Source organism: Sorex araneus, chromosome 10 (genome assembly GCF_027595985.1).
Source record: "Sorex araneus isolate mSorAra2 chromosome 10, mSorAra2.pri, whole genome shotgun sequence".
NCBI lineage: Eukaryota > Metazoa > Chordata > Mammalia > Eulipotyphla > Soricidae > Sorex > Sorex araneus.
In genome coordinates, this window is record NC_073311.1 from 62632525 (window position 1) to 62648337 (window position 15813).

Below are 15813 nucleotides of genomic sequence, written 5' to 3' on the forward strand. Positions count from 1 at the left end.
AGGAAGGAAGGAAGGAAGGAAGGAAGGAAGGAAGGAAGGAAGGAAGGAAGGAAGGAAGGAAGGAAGGAAGGAAGGAGGGAAGGACAAAGAGAAGATCGGAGGGAGGGAATGAGGGAGGGAAGGGAGAGAATCAAGGAGGAAGAGAGGAAGGAAGTTGGAAAGAAAGAGGTAAAGACTCTGATAGAAGTGGGTCAGCTGAAGACAGTTATTTCTGGCTTGTTGGAAAATATTTCTTTTCCTTGTCATAACTCCAGGTGCTACTGCTGAGCAAATAGGAGCATCACTGCCAGAAGTATTAGAAAAGAACAAAAAAAAATTGATTTGTACAATCTATGTGTTCCTGTTGCTGATGGAGACACAAATGTGAGCAGAGGCAGGACCAGGGTCACGGCGAGGTTAAGAGCAGAGCACCCGGGAATCCTCTCTTGCCCTCAGCTTTTCACACGAACTACTCCAGGCTGCTGCAGGCAACAAGTAAGTTTCCAGCAAATGCCCAGAGGCATTTAGCAGTATTGACAAGTCGCCCTGAAAATTTCCCCAAGAGGTGGTGACTTTTTCACCAGCAAAGCACTTAAAATGTGAACCTCAAGGGCTTGGCCTCTGCATGGCATAGCACTTTCTTGGTAACAAGGAATTTTAAATTTTACTCACTCACAAACATGAGTACGAACTGTGCATCAGACCAAATAAAAACATTGTTCTTCCCCTTATTGCTATTGCAGTGCTCAGATTAAACCCACTTGTTAAAATACCTAAAAGAAATATTATTGTTAAAAAAAATACTGTCATCAAAGGATCAATTACGGCCACAATGCAAAACCGATTTGGGTTCTTAAAAGTCTACTACAAATAACATGGAAAACCATTTCATTAAAGAAACGGGTAATGCAAAGATGGAGCACTGAATATATTGTGAGCAGCCTATGGCACAATGCTCAGCTATAGACAAATCAAGCAGGTCCTCTGTAGGGAGCATACGCTGATTCGAGATAGAGGTGTTGAGTCAGAGAACCCAGCACCAACACGGGCGCAACTGACCAAGCAAACAAGAACAACAGCTACTTCTGGCTTGTTGGAAACTATTTCTTTTCCTTATCCTAAGTTCCCTTAGAGTAAATCGCTTGTGTACCAGATTTCAAGATTTCAGACATTCACTAAATTATTTACCAATGTTAGCCATACACTCAGCTGCAAAAATACAAAGGATTTATAAAACTAATTCTGAAGAATTAAATATCTCTCGGTTTATTGGCAGTAAAAAAAGCAGCCCTGGAATATGATCCAGAGAGTAAAAACTTAATGATTAGTAAGCAGACAAGTGTACATGCAGTTATAAAGATTTTACGGAAGAACCAAGAAACTTAAAAAGGCTTCTATGGCTCTTAATTTTCTTAAGCAAAAAAGAACCAGTTTTTTAAAAATGCATGCATGATACATAGGGCAAAATAATATGACCATATGTCACGTGTTAATGAAATGAACACTAAGTCCGAGGACAGGTGACATATCGGCAAATGATACCATCCCCATTCTCCACTGGTTACTTTGAAGACACCAGCGCCCGTGTGCATGTTTTCATATTTACAGGGCACAATTCCTGAGTGCAGTTTTCAGAGGTCCACCGTGAGTCCTCGGAAGGTTTCTTTATCATTTAATATTATAAATAATTATGTTCCCAGGCGGTAGTTCAAAGCTCAGTCCAGCACTCACAGAACACTGCAGGCGGGTCAGCCGACCTTTCTCCAATTCTCCTCTCTCCGGGGCCGAGGACAGACAAAGTGATACGTCTGTCATACGCCATTACCATTAGAACAGAATCTTGTTCTTTTATTACAACTGAACTCCGCCAGATTTCTCAGCAGGAATGCTAAGTGAAATCAATGTCTTGGATTTCCAGGCTGAGCTTGGAGGTCACAGCCACTCTATCATTTCTCAGCATTATCCTTTCTCGCGCGCGCACGCACTCCGCGAGCCTCCAACTGGCACACAGCAGATTGAAAACAGCATGCATCAGAGGACTCACGCGGCACAATTTTACAGTCTTTTGGAGCCCCCCTCCTTTCGACTCCCCCCTTCCATTTTTGCAAATTGCAAATAAGTTTTGTTTGTGTCCTTCTCCGGAGTTGCGAGTCAAAGGCACACGCACGCCTAGGAGGAAGGGCAGGCAATAAATGCGGCTCGGGGAGCACCGTTGATTTTTTGACAGCTGCCAATGAGATCATTTTCATCACGTTATCACCTGGATGTGGCTTATGATCCAACTGCTCCAGACAATAAATTTACTTTCTCAGGAAAGCCTCACTTTGACTTAGAGCAGAGCAAGGTAGGCAGAAAAGTCAATCTTTCATTAAAATAATCCTACCTTGATTGGAACACAGAAAAATTCACTATGAAAACACAGAAAATACTGACAACTAAGAATCAATTGTTTAAAAATATAAATATAGTAACTACCATATAAAAGTAAAAATAGCTTTGTAAGCTCAAAATGTTTGTTATTGTCTGCATAAATGTCAATTCCCGACATAAGAAACTCAAGTTCATGTACTGAAAAGAGTCTCTCTCACTTCTGGTTGATTGTGAGGGGGGACAAGTTCTTAATTAAAATGATTATAGCAATATGCTTACGTCCTACTATTTTTACCCACTGAACATTATAGCTGAGCTTAAATTCAAGCACACCCTTTCTGCGTAAGGTATTCTTTTTTTTTTCCTTTTTGGGTCACACCCAGCAGTGCACAGGGGTTATTCCTGGCTCTGTGCTCAGGAATTACTCCTGGTGGTGCTCGGGGGACCGTATGGGATGCTGGAAATCGAACCCGAGTTGGCTGTGTGCAAGGCAAATGCCCTACCTGCTGTGCTATCACTCCAGCCCCACAAGCACACCCTTTCTGACCAAGAATCATTGTGGATAGTGTACTAGAAAGTATTGCGCAGACTTATTTTTACTAAATAATAGATACATAACGGGAGGTGATGCATTTTTGGTTAAATTTGTAGTGCACTTAATAATAATTGCAGATTGGAAGAAGTATAATGCCCATGGTTTTCTTGGACTTTATGTGGTAGAAAATTCATGAATGCTAATTTTCAAAAAGTAAGCAATTTTTAAATAAAATCATGTGTAATCACAGCTGTAGAAGCACAAGCCAGTTTCTTAGACTAATAAACAGAGGAATATAAATCATGGACTATGAAAGGATTTTAGCATTGCTGAATTGATTGGTGTGCTTTGCACCTAGTCTATAGAGTTCTATGACTGTCTAGTATTATATATGTAAGAAAGAAGAATCCTTATCTTGGCAAAACAAACCAAATATCCTTGCTTCTGCCATGGTTATGAAAGAATGTGTCACTGTAAACAAATTCTCAATAAACATTTAAATGAATGAATGGGTGGATTCATATATAGATGAAAAGTGACATCAAAAGCTTACTTACTGATCACCTAAGTCACTTGGGAATATACCATCCATACAAAATGTTATTCTCATGGCAAGACACATAAGTCATTTACAAGTGAACTATATATCCAACAATCTTAAGATGAAACACACTGATTATAAAATAAAATATGATTTGAAATCACATTAATAGATCAATGGGGAATTAAAATAAATCCTTGTAGATCTATTTGTAACAGGTTATGCTGGACTTGCAGTTCGTGTGTCTCAAAGGTAGCTCTGTATGTAAACGGCATTAAGACTGCTGATGCATGGAGACACCAAATAACACTGCTTCAAAATTAAGTTTAATGAATAATGGTTGTCATAATTGGGAGTGTGTGTATTGCTGTGCTTTTACAGAAACATGGGACACACATTGGGTGTATGCAGTAGAAAAGGGTCTCATACCTCCTGTTGTTAGATAACATTGGGTTGTCCTTGCTCCTCCCACAGGGACCTTAGGCTTATTGAGTTACTCCCACAATAGTGCCCCTGAGGCACACCCAATTCCATCAAGCACTAATAATACTATATTGCTTTTCTCTTTTTTTTTTTATGTCACTTGCATGGGTTAGCAATGTCCTTTTTGTATAGACACAGGAAGACAGTTCATGCTATGCTTTGTAACATGGGAGTTAATTGACTCCAAAATAATATTTACTCCTGGGCATCCATATTTACTTGACTTAAGCCTTGGTAGTCCTTAGTTCCTAGCACTCCAAAAGCAGGGCCTGACAAAGGGACTGGATGGACCCAGGGCAAGCTGTGAGCTACCTGGCATTGGAAAGGGACTAGCTAAGTGCTGTAAGTATAATAAGTTAAGAGCATGGTCATGGAACAAACTCTGTCCCGACCCAAAAAGAAGTAACTGAATAAGGACCCTAATGGTGTTAGGAAAGACTAACCTGGCCTGAGGACTATGGTCTGGGATATATAGGGTTATGTCCCCAGGAAGAGCCAACCTTTAAGCTTAATATATCTCTTACTGTGTTCATACAAAATGACTAGAAATATTATAAGAAGCAAATTTACTATGATTGTTTAAATGGATTACTAGCTGAGGAGAGGAGAAGCAATACACCCTGGATGGAATCCTGCCCTTGAGCAGATCTACTAATCTGGAGTGCTGAACCCTCAGCTGAGATTTTGTCCTTGAGTTAATCCCCTAGAACTTCCCCTGAAGGAGTGGCTTTACCTCTGCTTGTTGTTATGACAACAGTCAACCCCACTTATGGGTACCCCTCCCTCCATGACTGCTACATAACTAGACTGTAAGGGGAAAGAGGGGAGAGGACTTTGAGGTCTATGAGGAGACTGTGATGATGGAACTATGATGACTGGGGCTATGACAAAAACTGCAGCTATGATTGCGCTGTAAGAAAGAGATCGTACTACACTGGAGAGGAGAGAGGAATAAATGGTCTATCGATAAGCCTGGGGCGCTGTTTCTCCGTTCCCCCATCCTTCGTCCATCTGTCGCCAGGGGCCAGCCAGGGCAATGGCTCTCGGCCACCCAACGTTCGAGTCACGTGCGCCCCCATATGCTTCTTTTGAAACTCACATCCAGTGTCACTCCCTCCTCTGTGTCTCTTCACTAAAGCCAGGAAAACAGGGCGCGTGAAAAAGACAAGAGAAAGGCCCCCTCTCCAGGGCCCCCATCCCTTTACCAGACACTTTCTGGATTAAGGGTCTGTTATCAGTGGGAAAGTCTGGGTGCAAATATGACTCAAAAGTCTCAGCCTGTTTTCCTTTCGATACTTGTTAACGCTTACTCTTGTGTATGTTCTTCAAATTCTGGGACTTCTCCTGTCATGCTACTCTCTAGACATTTTAACACAGTTCTCATGGAAAGAAGAAAACAAGTCATTTTCTAGAAATTCAGCAAACAGCCAAAACAATGTTCTTCAGGGGAGAAAATTAACAAAGTTTTTCTACTGAACATTTTTTTTTATTACCGTAAAACATGTGCAGTGATTTCCCAGAGTAATCGCAAGGAAAACTACTTTGTGTTTACTCTTCTTATTTCTTTCATAGAAAGCTTAATATATCCATATATCATTGTCGATGTAAGGTTTTAAGAAGCACAAAGAAAACGTCAAATTAACTTCTCTGCTTCTCTCCTCTTGTCACCAAGAAGAATTCAAACAGTTGGGCTCTCCCTCTTAATCCTTTCCCATGAACTCCACTTTTCACACTTCTATCTTCTTATCTTGACATGATAATCATTTTGGCTATTTCCTGTATAGATTATAAACTATTACCTGTACTATAATGTAGCCAATATTTACTGTTATTCACATAAAACACTTTGTTTGCCCCAGTTATATTTTCTTGAAAGAGTCATCCCTTTCTTTAGAAACCCTTTCACAATTTCTCACTCCAGGTAACTTCTTTATTCCCACACACGTTTTCAACGACCCGTAAGGCCCTAATTGTAAGAGTAGGTGTGCTTGGGTCCATCACACCTCTTATAAGTCTCTGTAAGACTCAGTGTGCTGATAGGTATCAGTGCCCCTTGGTGGAATAAAATGTAAATCGACACACACATCCCATCGATTCCCCTGGCCTCTGGTGACCTTGAGGACTCTGACACTAAACTCTGAGTAGCGTTTACTCTGTTTCTGGTATGCATTCACCCGCTAAATCTCACTGATGAAAAAGTAACGCTGTAAACGGCGGGGCATGCAGCTCCCTCGGGGGGTACCTTGCTTTTGGGCGGCGGGCTGTTTGTGCTCTTGTCGGTGTGCATGCTGGTAGGAGACACTGCAGCGCCAAGGTTGCCCTGCGGGAGACCCGGCAACTTTCCTCCCGGAGACACCTGCATGGCTGCGAGCTGGGCAGCATATAACTGCTGCAAAAAACACAAAGGCAAAAAGACTGTTAGCAACAAGATAAGCGCTTCGCTCCGAGGGGGCCTGGACCCGGATGTGGGAGCTTTCCGACGGGCATTTTCCATTTTGTATCCTAGAATATCTTTACAAAGAATCCGCCCCCGCCAATGTGCATAACTGACTTCTCAGGGGAAGAAGGACAAGTGACACATATCGGGGATCTCTCCTTCACCGGGTGCGGGGACTCAGAGCGAGTAAGCAGCACTCATACCTACCCATTCCCAGGGATTTGAGAGGCAAGTATGCCCCGTTACGAAAGAATACAGCGCCACACAATTTACCTTAGTACTGGCTCAAGTCCTATGTACCGCTTTGATGATTTGTTGAAATGAGAGCCAGTGACAATTATTTTATTGTGCAAAAACTTAAAAAAAAAGCATAAAGAAAGAATGGCAGGAGAATATCTGAGGAACATTATCTGGTTGGTCTACCTACATTGATAAAAATTAATTGGATGGTTGCCAGAAGTCCACTTTACTTCATGATATATAAACACAGACAACCCTCAAATTATCCCGAGGATTAAGGTTTTAAGGAATACTGTCTAAGACACATTCTCTTCCACTAACCCATCACATAATAATTCTTATTAAGTAACCAATAAAAAATTCTTGAACAAATTCAATTTAATAGTACAGGAAAAATTTACTCTGAGAATGATAGCAATATGATATATTAGCTTAAACTAAGGAGGTTGGTTTAGATTCAAATAGCCACGTCAAACATTTAGACTAATACTCTTTTCATCTCCATTTAGCAACAATTATATACTGTATAATTCAGTTCGGTTTCCTTTTTCTCATTTGTCTTGAGATTCGGTGGATAGCTCTTATCATGCAAGCTAAATCTTCTGTAATAAAAAGATGGATGCCAAAGGGGGGAAAAGCTCTCAAGGAAAAGTGGTGTGAGAGTTCTCTGAATTATCTCAATTTTTTTCTGAAAGGAATTTCAAAGGATAAAACTTTTCAATATAACACAGAGACTTTGATAAATGGGGAGGATTTATAAAAACAGAGATAGAAGGCATTTATTTCATTGGACATGTATTTCCACGAAAACACACTGTGTAACTTTTTCATACTAAGGTCCAAATGAAAACAAAACATTAAATTTATTGATAAAAATTACAGTTTGAGCTGGAGAGAGAGTATGCGGGGTGGGGGGGGGTGGGGGAGGGGGTTAAGATACTTGTATTATACATCAGGAATGCCTGCTCAGTTCCCAGTACCATGGATGGCCCCAAAGCACTGCCAGGAATGCACTCTGAGCACAGAACTCAGAGTATTTCCTAAGCACCTCTGTGTGTGACTCCCCAAATGGTAACTGAAATAGCTGTGTTTTACTTGTTTAATTTGGGGCATCAAGTGCAACTGTGCTCAGGGATACATCTTCTAGTATGGCTGAGGGCCAGGGTCTACCCCAGCACACAAAAGGTTTACTCCAGTCCTTCCAGCTCTCCCTGGGCCCGAGTTGACTTTTCAGTAGCGACTAATGAAAGGCTCATCCTGAAGAATGACAAACCAGAGAAACAGACGTGTGCTTTTGATCACTTCTTGCCTTTCCGGATTCTTGTTGGTTGCAATAATTATTTCTTACCCAGTGAAGCAAAAGGGAGAAACAAGCTAGTCTTTCCACAATAACATTAGAGAATCAGCCCGTTTACTGGTCTTTCTACACTCCAGAAACAAAGTAATTTATGAGGAAAATTGCATTAGCCAGATTCACGGAGTACGGCTCACAACAGGGGGGCTTTCATTCCCCTCAGCCCACCGTGGTCCTTCTCATATTTCATTTTCCTGATGCAAGGAGACAATGCAGAGAGCTGCTCTTCCCGACTGTGATCAATTTTCCGCTACTCCCAGATCACTGCACTTGTCTTCGGGCACATCTGGTTTTCCTGGTTTGCCAAGGTTTGAAAGCATGGAATATCTATCCGTAATACATTTTAATTTGTGATAAGCATGTTCTCTGTTACATTTATATCATGGTGCAGACACGTAATAGGGTTGCAAGTCTTAGAGATCTAAAATCTTTCACATGAGCCAGAAATATTATATTGTTGGATCTTAATATAGCCAGTCAGGGATTAACTGGAAATCTCAATAATTATAAGTAATCTGACACTGATTTTCAAGCTGGGTATATAGATGAGGGTGGCAATTTAGGAAAAAAAATTGCTGCTGTAGCTTATATTTTAATTGATTTTTTCAAAAATTAAGCTAGAGCCGCAGAGATAAGGATCTAAGACACTTACTTGCCTTACACGTGACTAGCTCTGGTTCAGTCCCTGACACCACAGGTGGTCCTCCAAGTACTTCCAGGGGTCACTTCTGACTACAGAGCCACTAATAGCCTATGAGCATCAAGGGCTATTCCGGACATGACCAAACACTTTCTTTACCCCCAAACATTACATTAGAGCTATAGCTTAAAATGTTTCGTTTAAACTAATGGTTAACAATATTCATTTAAATGAATGGTTTCATTAATGTTTAATGTTTAAACTAATGTTATAGTTTAAAATCATTTAACATGTGTATTGGCTGACACACTGGTTCCAGAGAGTCACTTGAAAAAACAAGCATCATGGAACCATATAAGCCGCCTACACATTACAGGTAGATGCACACAGGTGCATACATAAAATAATATCTATCTATCCAGAGTTTTTAAAACAAATATACATTTGTAGACATATACATTTCTCATATGTATATCTCTATGTGTATACACAGACTCCTTTGAAGAGAACTGACTAATATTCTTCTTTAAAGGAGGTCAGACAAGCTCAGAGTTAAATAGAAGGTCCATTACAGTAAGTATACTTTTGTAAGCTCAGTCAAGTCTCTCCAAATGCCAGAAACAATTCAGAGCTCCGGAACATGAAACACTAAAGTGGAAAGAGAGGACTCATGTTGTGAGGTTAACAGACTAACAGAAAATTTGGGATTTGCAGAACAGTTTGACCCTTATCTTGAAACTAATGTGAAAAAGATTTGTTTTGACTTCTAAAAGTCCCCAACTTTACAAAGCATTATTTTCTATTTTTCATATCATTTACTCCCTCTTTCCTTCTCTTTCCAACACCTACTTCAGATAATGATGTTTTTCCCCAGAAAATAGTCATATAAGATTAGGTTGGATTAGTCGTTGTTTTCTTTGTACTGACATGTTAATAACTAAATATACATACACATGCATATATATTAGACATAAACATACATGCAGAAGTAACTACTTTTGTCTCAAATTGATTCATAATCTTATTTTCTAAAATATTTAAGCTCCCCCAATAACCATGCTTTCTACTTCAATGCTATACTAGTTAAAAGTAAGGCAAACTAAAATTCTAATCTCAGCTCTGAGCTAGGAATATTGGGCAATGAAACGGAGCCATAATTGTATAATCTGTAAATTAGAGATAAGTAAAACTGGCCTTTGAGGGTTGTAAGAAATAAATCACACTTTATTTAAAATATTCAACAAAAAAACCTAACACGACAAAAATGCCTGATCAAATAAGGAGTAACAACAACCACTAATCATACAAAGTCGGAAACGAGCGGGGTAATAGACATTCCTCAACCTATTGTCTTCTCTACATTGTGACGGGTTTGCCGAAAATATTGAAAATCCATAAACATACCCTGCTTAGATCAAGATCAACAACCACGAAATGATGAAACTGAAGTCAACTGTATGTATAGGCACAAGAGGCACAGGAAGGGGAAATAAGCCAGGGATTTCCTGGGATGTTTCTGCGATGTAGCCTAAGCAACACAGGAAACAGGGACTTTTTAGATGAAGGGCAATTAAAGAAAGGCAGAGGGGACGGAAGGAACCAAGCAGCAAAAGGCACATGGAGGATGTTTGGGGGCGGGAAGTGCTGGAGATGAAGTGTCAGGAAGACCGAGCCTGAGTGGGTTCCCAGGTAAAAACCACCTTAGAGAACACCCAGAAATACACAGGCAATAGAGCCACAGGACATGAGAGCAACACAGATGATTTTTTAAAAATTTATTCTTTTATTGAGTCACCATGTGGAAAGTTACAAAGTTTCAGGTTTAAGTCTCAGTTATACAATGCTCGAACACCCATCTCTTCACCAGTGCACATATTCCACCACCAAGAACCACAGTATACCTCCCCCCCACCCCCCACCCCACCCCAGCCCTCCACCCCGCCTGTGAAACTGATAAATTTCACTTTACTTTCACTTTACTTTGATTACATTCAATATTTCAACAAAAAAACCTCACTGCTATTATTTGGAGTTTCTCTCCCCTAAAGTCGGACCTGCTGAAAAGCAAGCATTTGATAATTTGTTTTCCATTGCTGAGAATGAAGAGATGATGTTTTTAACCTGAATAAGGCTGAGACAGTTCGGAGGCTAGTTATAGGTTTTAAAATTTTAAACTTAGTGAATGGGTTCATGATGTGATTTTGAACTGTAATAGAGATCTTATAAGTTTGAATTGTGATACGGAAAATGCTGCAACTACTCACTCACACTTTGGTGTATAGTTTGATTCCATTATTTTCTTTTTGATAGGCACAGATTAGCAAACAGCTTTACATCTGACAGGGAAATAGGTGCAATATAAGAACTCTCTGTCTCTGTCTTCCTCATCTTTCTCCATATTACCCTTTCCCACTTTAATCAAACTACACAGAATATCTGGGTCAGAACAATATACAAGGAGAGAAAAAGTAATGTTGAAATAATGAAGGAAAAGATGGTCTTTCTTCAATGTAATATGGTAAAAAATATTAGCTTTTAAAGATTTTTTTGAAATTTTATATCACTTATCTGAATGGAGAGTACTAACAAACTATACAAGTATTTAAAATGTTTTTTTTTTTTTGCTAAATCATCTAAAACTATTTGACCTATTTTCTTCAGATGAAACTTCATATCAAAAAACAATACATAAAAGAGTGACATAAGTGAACTTATACAATTTAAGTATTCAATCAATTGAGAACAACAAGGTTAACTCACCTGAGGTACATGGATAAAAAGTTAAAGTATTTTATTATCCTTGGTGATAGAGAAAGCCCTTTCTAAGAAATAAGTAACAGTCACTTCTAAATTCTCAGGTAAGCGTGTATAAAAAAGACTGAAATTCTCTAGAACATGATAGGGATAAAGTTTCCCCAATAATGATACCATATAATTCAAATCTATGTACAGGAATGATAGGTATATTTTTGTCTTTTTTTCTCTAGTGCAGGACTAATATATGTCAACAAGGGTTAAAGTATATTTACTACTTAACAGTTTGTATAAGAAATTCAAATTGTGTATGTAACATTTATAGGGATTTTTAAAACAGGCAAATACTTGTAAAGTTTAAATCAAATCTGAAAGATGGAGATTAGATGTGATGTGTAAGAAAAGCATGTTTTTGCTTTTTTTTTTGAGGACAGGGATAAGGAATATAACATTGGCAAGAAAAAATCCAGAAAGCAATTTCAAGGCTCCATAAGTGTTATCTTTATAGCTTAATTTCAGCTTCTTAATGTAACTTAAATGTGGAGTTTAAAGAGAAACTAATGTACTGGAGAAAATCTTTCAAAACATATCAGCATGTTTCAATGTGAATAAATTTGCTTTGTACATTATTCTTCATAATGTTTCTTTCTGGAAAATTATCAGAGCAACTTAAGCTTAAATACAGTATTTCCCTAATATTATTAGATCTTCTGTTTTGATGTTTTTCAACTATATAGGAAGAAAAAAATACAATAGGCCTTAAATTTGCTGGATTCCGGGATCAAAGTACAAATAGAAACTCATCTAACAAATTTTTAACTTTTTCATTTACCTAAGGATTAGTCCACCTAATGAATTCTTTAAAATAATGTTACATTTTGTCATCTTGACAAACACACCTCAAATTACCTGGATGCAAATGCAAAACACAGTGAAATTAGACTTCTCATCTTCTCATCGTGGGGAGAGGAGCTATTGCAAAAAACAGAAGGGGGAGTTGGAGAAAAATAAGAGAAACAGGAATCCTCACAGGCTGTGCGAGGTGTAGAAGGGTGCAATCTTCAAGGGAAAGAGTGTGTATTTCTACACTGCAGCACTGTCGACCTGTTGGTCATAGATTTGCTCGAGCTGGCACCAGTAGCGTCTCCACTGTGAGACTTCTTGTTCCTGTCTTTGGCATATCGAATACGCCATGGGTAGCTTGCCAGGCTCTGCCATGCGAACGGGATACTCTCAGTGCCTTTCTACAAACAAAACTTAATAGGACTAACTCGAATCCAGCATCCCCCCCTTCTGATCAGAGACCCAAGCAGAATGTAGAGACCATACCAGGTGTTTGTACAACCACACTCACAGCAGCAATAAAGTGGCAGGAGCTATAAAGGGGAAGTTGTCAAGATGCACATCAATGGAGAAAGGATACTTGTCCATTCAGAAGCTTGTGACTGCCTGACAAAGGAAGGGAATCCCGATCCCGTTGGGCATGTGCCAACTAATCTCTGTGCTAAGTGAATTTAGCCCATTACAAATGGCCTAATGTTGCACGATTCCACCTGCAAGAGTTGCTGAAAGTTGTGAAGTTTGTAGCGGGCAAAGTGGCTATCAGGAATATATTGGTTTAGTGGGTTCAGGGTTTCAGTTGGGGGGGGGCGGGAAACATTGCAGATAAGGGTCTTAGTGATTGCTGCACAAAATCTTTAAGTTGTATTTCATCTTAATGAACTGAGCAGAGAAACATTTTAGTATGGCCAATTTGAGGATATACATATTTTACCCTACACACAAACACATTCTCTCCCATACATCCACACCAAGCTGGGGGAGAGGGTGGATTTCAGTTCCTAATCTTCTTGGTCTCAACCTTTGGGCAAGACCTACAGGTTTTGCTCAGTCTCCCAACCCCAGCTCTAGTCAGGAGGAGGGATGATTCTGAGCGACAGATGGGCTCACTTTGTTGAATGCACTCAGTTTAGAGCTGAGGCAGGTTCCAGAATGTGACATAGGTACGACCCTGATAACTGAGTCATCGAGATCCAGGTAGAATGAGGACACAGTCCAGGCAGAGCAAGAAATGCAAAGGCTTTCATTTCATCCTTAAACCAACCAACAGAGAGTGTAACTATTTAAGATTCTTCAGAGGACTTCTGAAAGGAGACCTCTCCCTGTCTCTTTAACATGTGACAGTGCCATAGTGTTCAAACTCTTTAATATCTTCATGAACAAAGTATGACTGTTTCTATATCATAACTGAAACTTGATGGGATTCTAACCTTTTTTTGTTATGACTCTTCTAAAGTGAACTATCTCATTGTAGTTTTAATTTGCTTTCTTCTAGTGACTAAACATCTAATGAGCATCTTTTTCATATGCTTATCAGCCATTTTTATCTTCTTTGAAATTCAAAATGTTGGCTCTTTATAAAAATTGTCTTATTGAGCTGTAAGTGTGCTTAGCGTTGGTACTCAGATTTGTTTTGCAGGATTTCTTTTTGTATCGCCCGGCCACACCTGGCAGTGCTCAGAGGATACCCTTTCAGTGCTTAGGGGTCCCTCCTCTGATACTGGGGGACCACATTGTGCTAGGGACTGTACCGAGGGCTCCAGTACACAACCCACCCACTATCCCGGTCCCTCAAATTTGGTTTAAAACCAGATTTTTAAGAAATGAAAGTCTAACGATGAGTTCAATTTCATTGCTGTGTGTTGCAGTATTCAAAAGATTCATAATAAACATGGCAATGCAAAGTGTGTGATACAAATAAATGCCTCTCCCTTATACCGTACAAACTTTGTTATCCACCAGATTTTTAAAGTCCTGAAAGAGAAGTGCAGGATGAAGACACCAAAGGCCCTGAAGGCTTGGGCGTGCCAGGACGTGTGGTGGGGAACCTGAGTTGGGGGTTCTGACAGCCCCACCGTGGCCTTGGAGAAAGGCCGACTAGACGGTTGGTTTCATCAAGGCAGGGTCTACCTTGGGTCCCCGAGAGGATAAGTGTGGGAAGCAGGGCCAGGTAATGAAGGGGGAGTCCCCAGTCACAGGAGCCGGAAGACTGGGTTTAGGAGCATCCCTCCTGCCACTCCCCATCCACCCCAGCAGAAGGTAATCATAAAATGTGCCTGGGGGCTGGGAAAGTCTCCCCCTCAGTGCTCACTGGGGAACTCTCCTTAAGGGGAAGGCGAAAGGAATGGCAGCTGGGGACAGCAACAAATCCACACCACCTGGGGGGACCCAGAAGCTTCTGTCTACAGACACGACTCCTTGGGAAATGTCTTCACAGAAAGAACTGGTGTACTTTTATTTTATTTTATTTTATTTTATTGAATCACCATGAGATAGTTACAAGCTTTCATGTCTGGGTTACAATCTCACAATGATCAAACACCCATCCCTCCACCAGTGCACATTCCCCACCACCAATATCCCTGGTATACCTCCCCCTTTCCCACCCTCCCCCTGCCTCCATGGCGGACAATATTCCCCATACTCTCTCTCTACTTTTGGACATTATGGCTTGAAACACAGACACTGAGAGGTCACCATAGAGAGTATCATGCGAAGTGAAATGAGTCAGAAAGAGAAGGACAGACATAGAAGGACTGTACTCATTTGTGAAGTATAGAATAACACCACATGAGGCTGGCACCCAAGGACGGTAGATACAAGGGCCAGGGGGATTGCCCCATAGCTGGAAACCTGCTTCATGAGCGGAGGGGAGAAGGCAGAGGGAATAGAGAAGGGATCACTAAGAAAATGATGGCTGCAGGAATCAGTCGGGATGGGAGATGTGTGCCGAAAGTAGCTAATGGAGCACTGGTGTACTCTTAGGACAGATCTATCCCAGCGGAACCCGGGGAAAGCAAACATATTCATGGAGACGGATGGGACAATAGAAACTGAAGCTGTGAGGCCTAAACACTGCAGGGTCGGGAGAGGATGAAACCGTGGGGGAACCGGTGGAGGCTCGGCTGAGATGCTGCGTGATTGGAAAGGCTGGCAGAGAGCTCAAGTGAAAGGTGAGCCACTTCGGGGAAGAAATGCCACCAGGGACAGGGTGAGCCTCTGGGAAACGCTGAGGAAAGAAGGGACGGTGGGGGAGAGGTAGCGATATCACTTCCATGGTGCGTGGGGCCCTGTCCTCCTCCTTCCGTCTATCTTCCTGGGGTGCCCTGATTTGGAAAAGCTGGGAGACAGGCGTACAGTATGATTTCTCGTTAGGGATGGCATTCCCAGTAAACCTCCTGCGCGGACGCATGCACACCAGCTAGAATGTGAGCTAGGGAGCTGGGTTCTGTGCTTTCCCCAAGGAAATCCCAGACAGTCCATATGATTCCATTCCAAGTGCAGCCCCCCCTCAGCGTGAATCCTGGCATAGCACGGGGGCACCAGCGAGAGGTGGTCCGGGGAGAGGGTGTGAAGACAGCTCCGGCTCAAAAGGAAAGCCTCCACTTGAACCTACTTAAATCCCGCGAACTTTTTCACA

General features: G+C 40.9%; 1 protein-coding gene across 6 annotated transcripts in view; it reads right to left on the minus strand.

The window, feature by feature from the left end:
* The window catches only part of SOX5 (SRY-box transcription factor 5), a 439034-nt gene that overhangs the window by 73088 nt on the left and 350133 nt on the right, over positions 1 to 15813 (minus strand). For 5 of the 6 annotated variants that reach the window (XM_055118342.1, XM_055118344.1, XM_055118343.1 and 2 more), the window contains exon 9: positions 6151 to 6297. In XM_055118342.1, the coding sequence (XP_054974317.1) occupies positions 6151 to 6297 (147 nt within the window). The remainder of the gene's footprint in view (positions 1 to 6150; positions 6298 to 15813) is intronic. The other variant, XM_055118341.1, reaches the window with a different exon arrangement.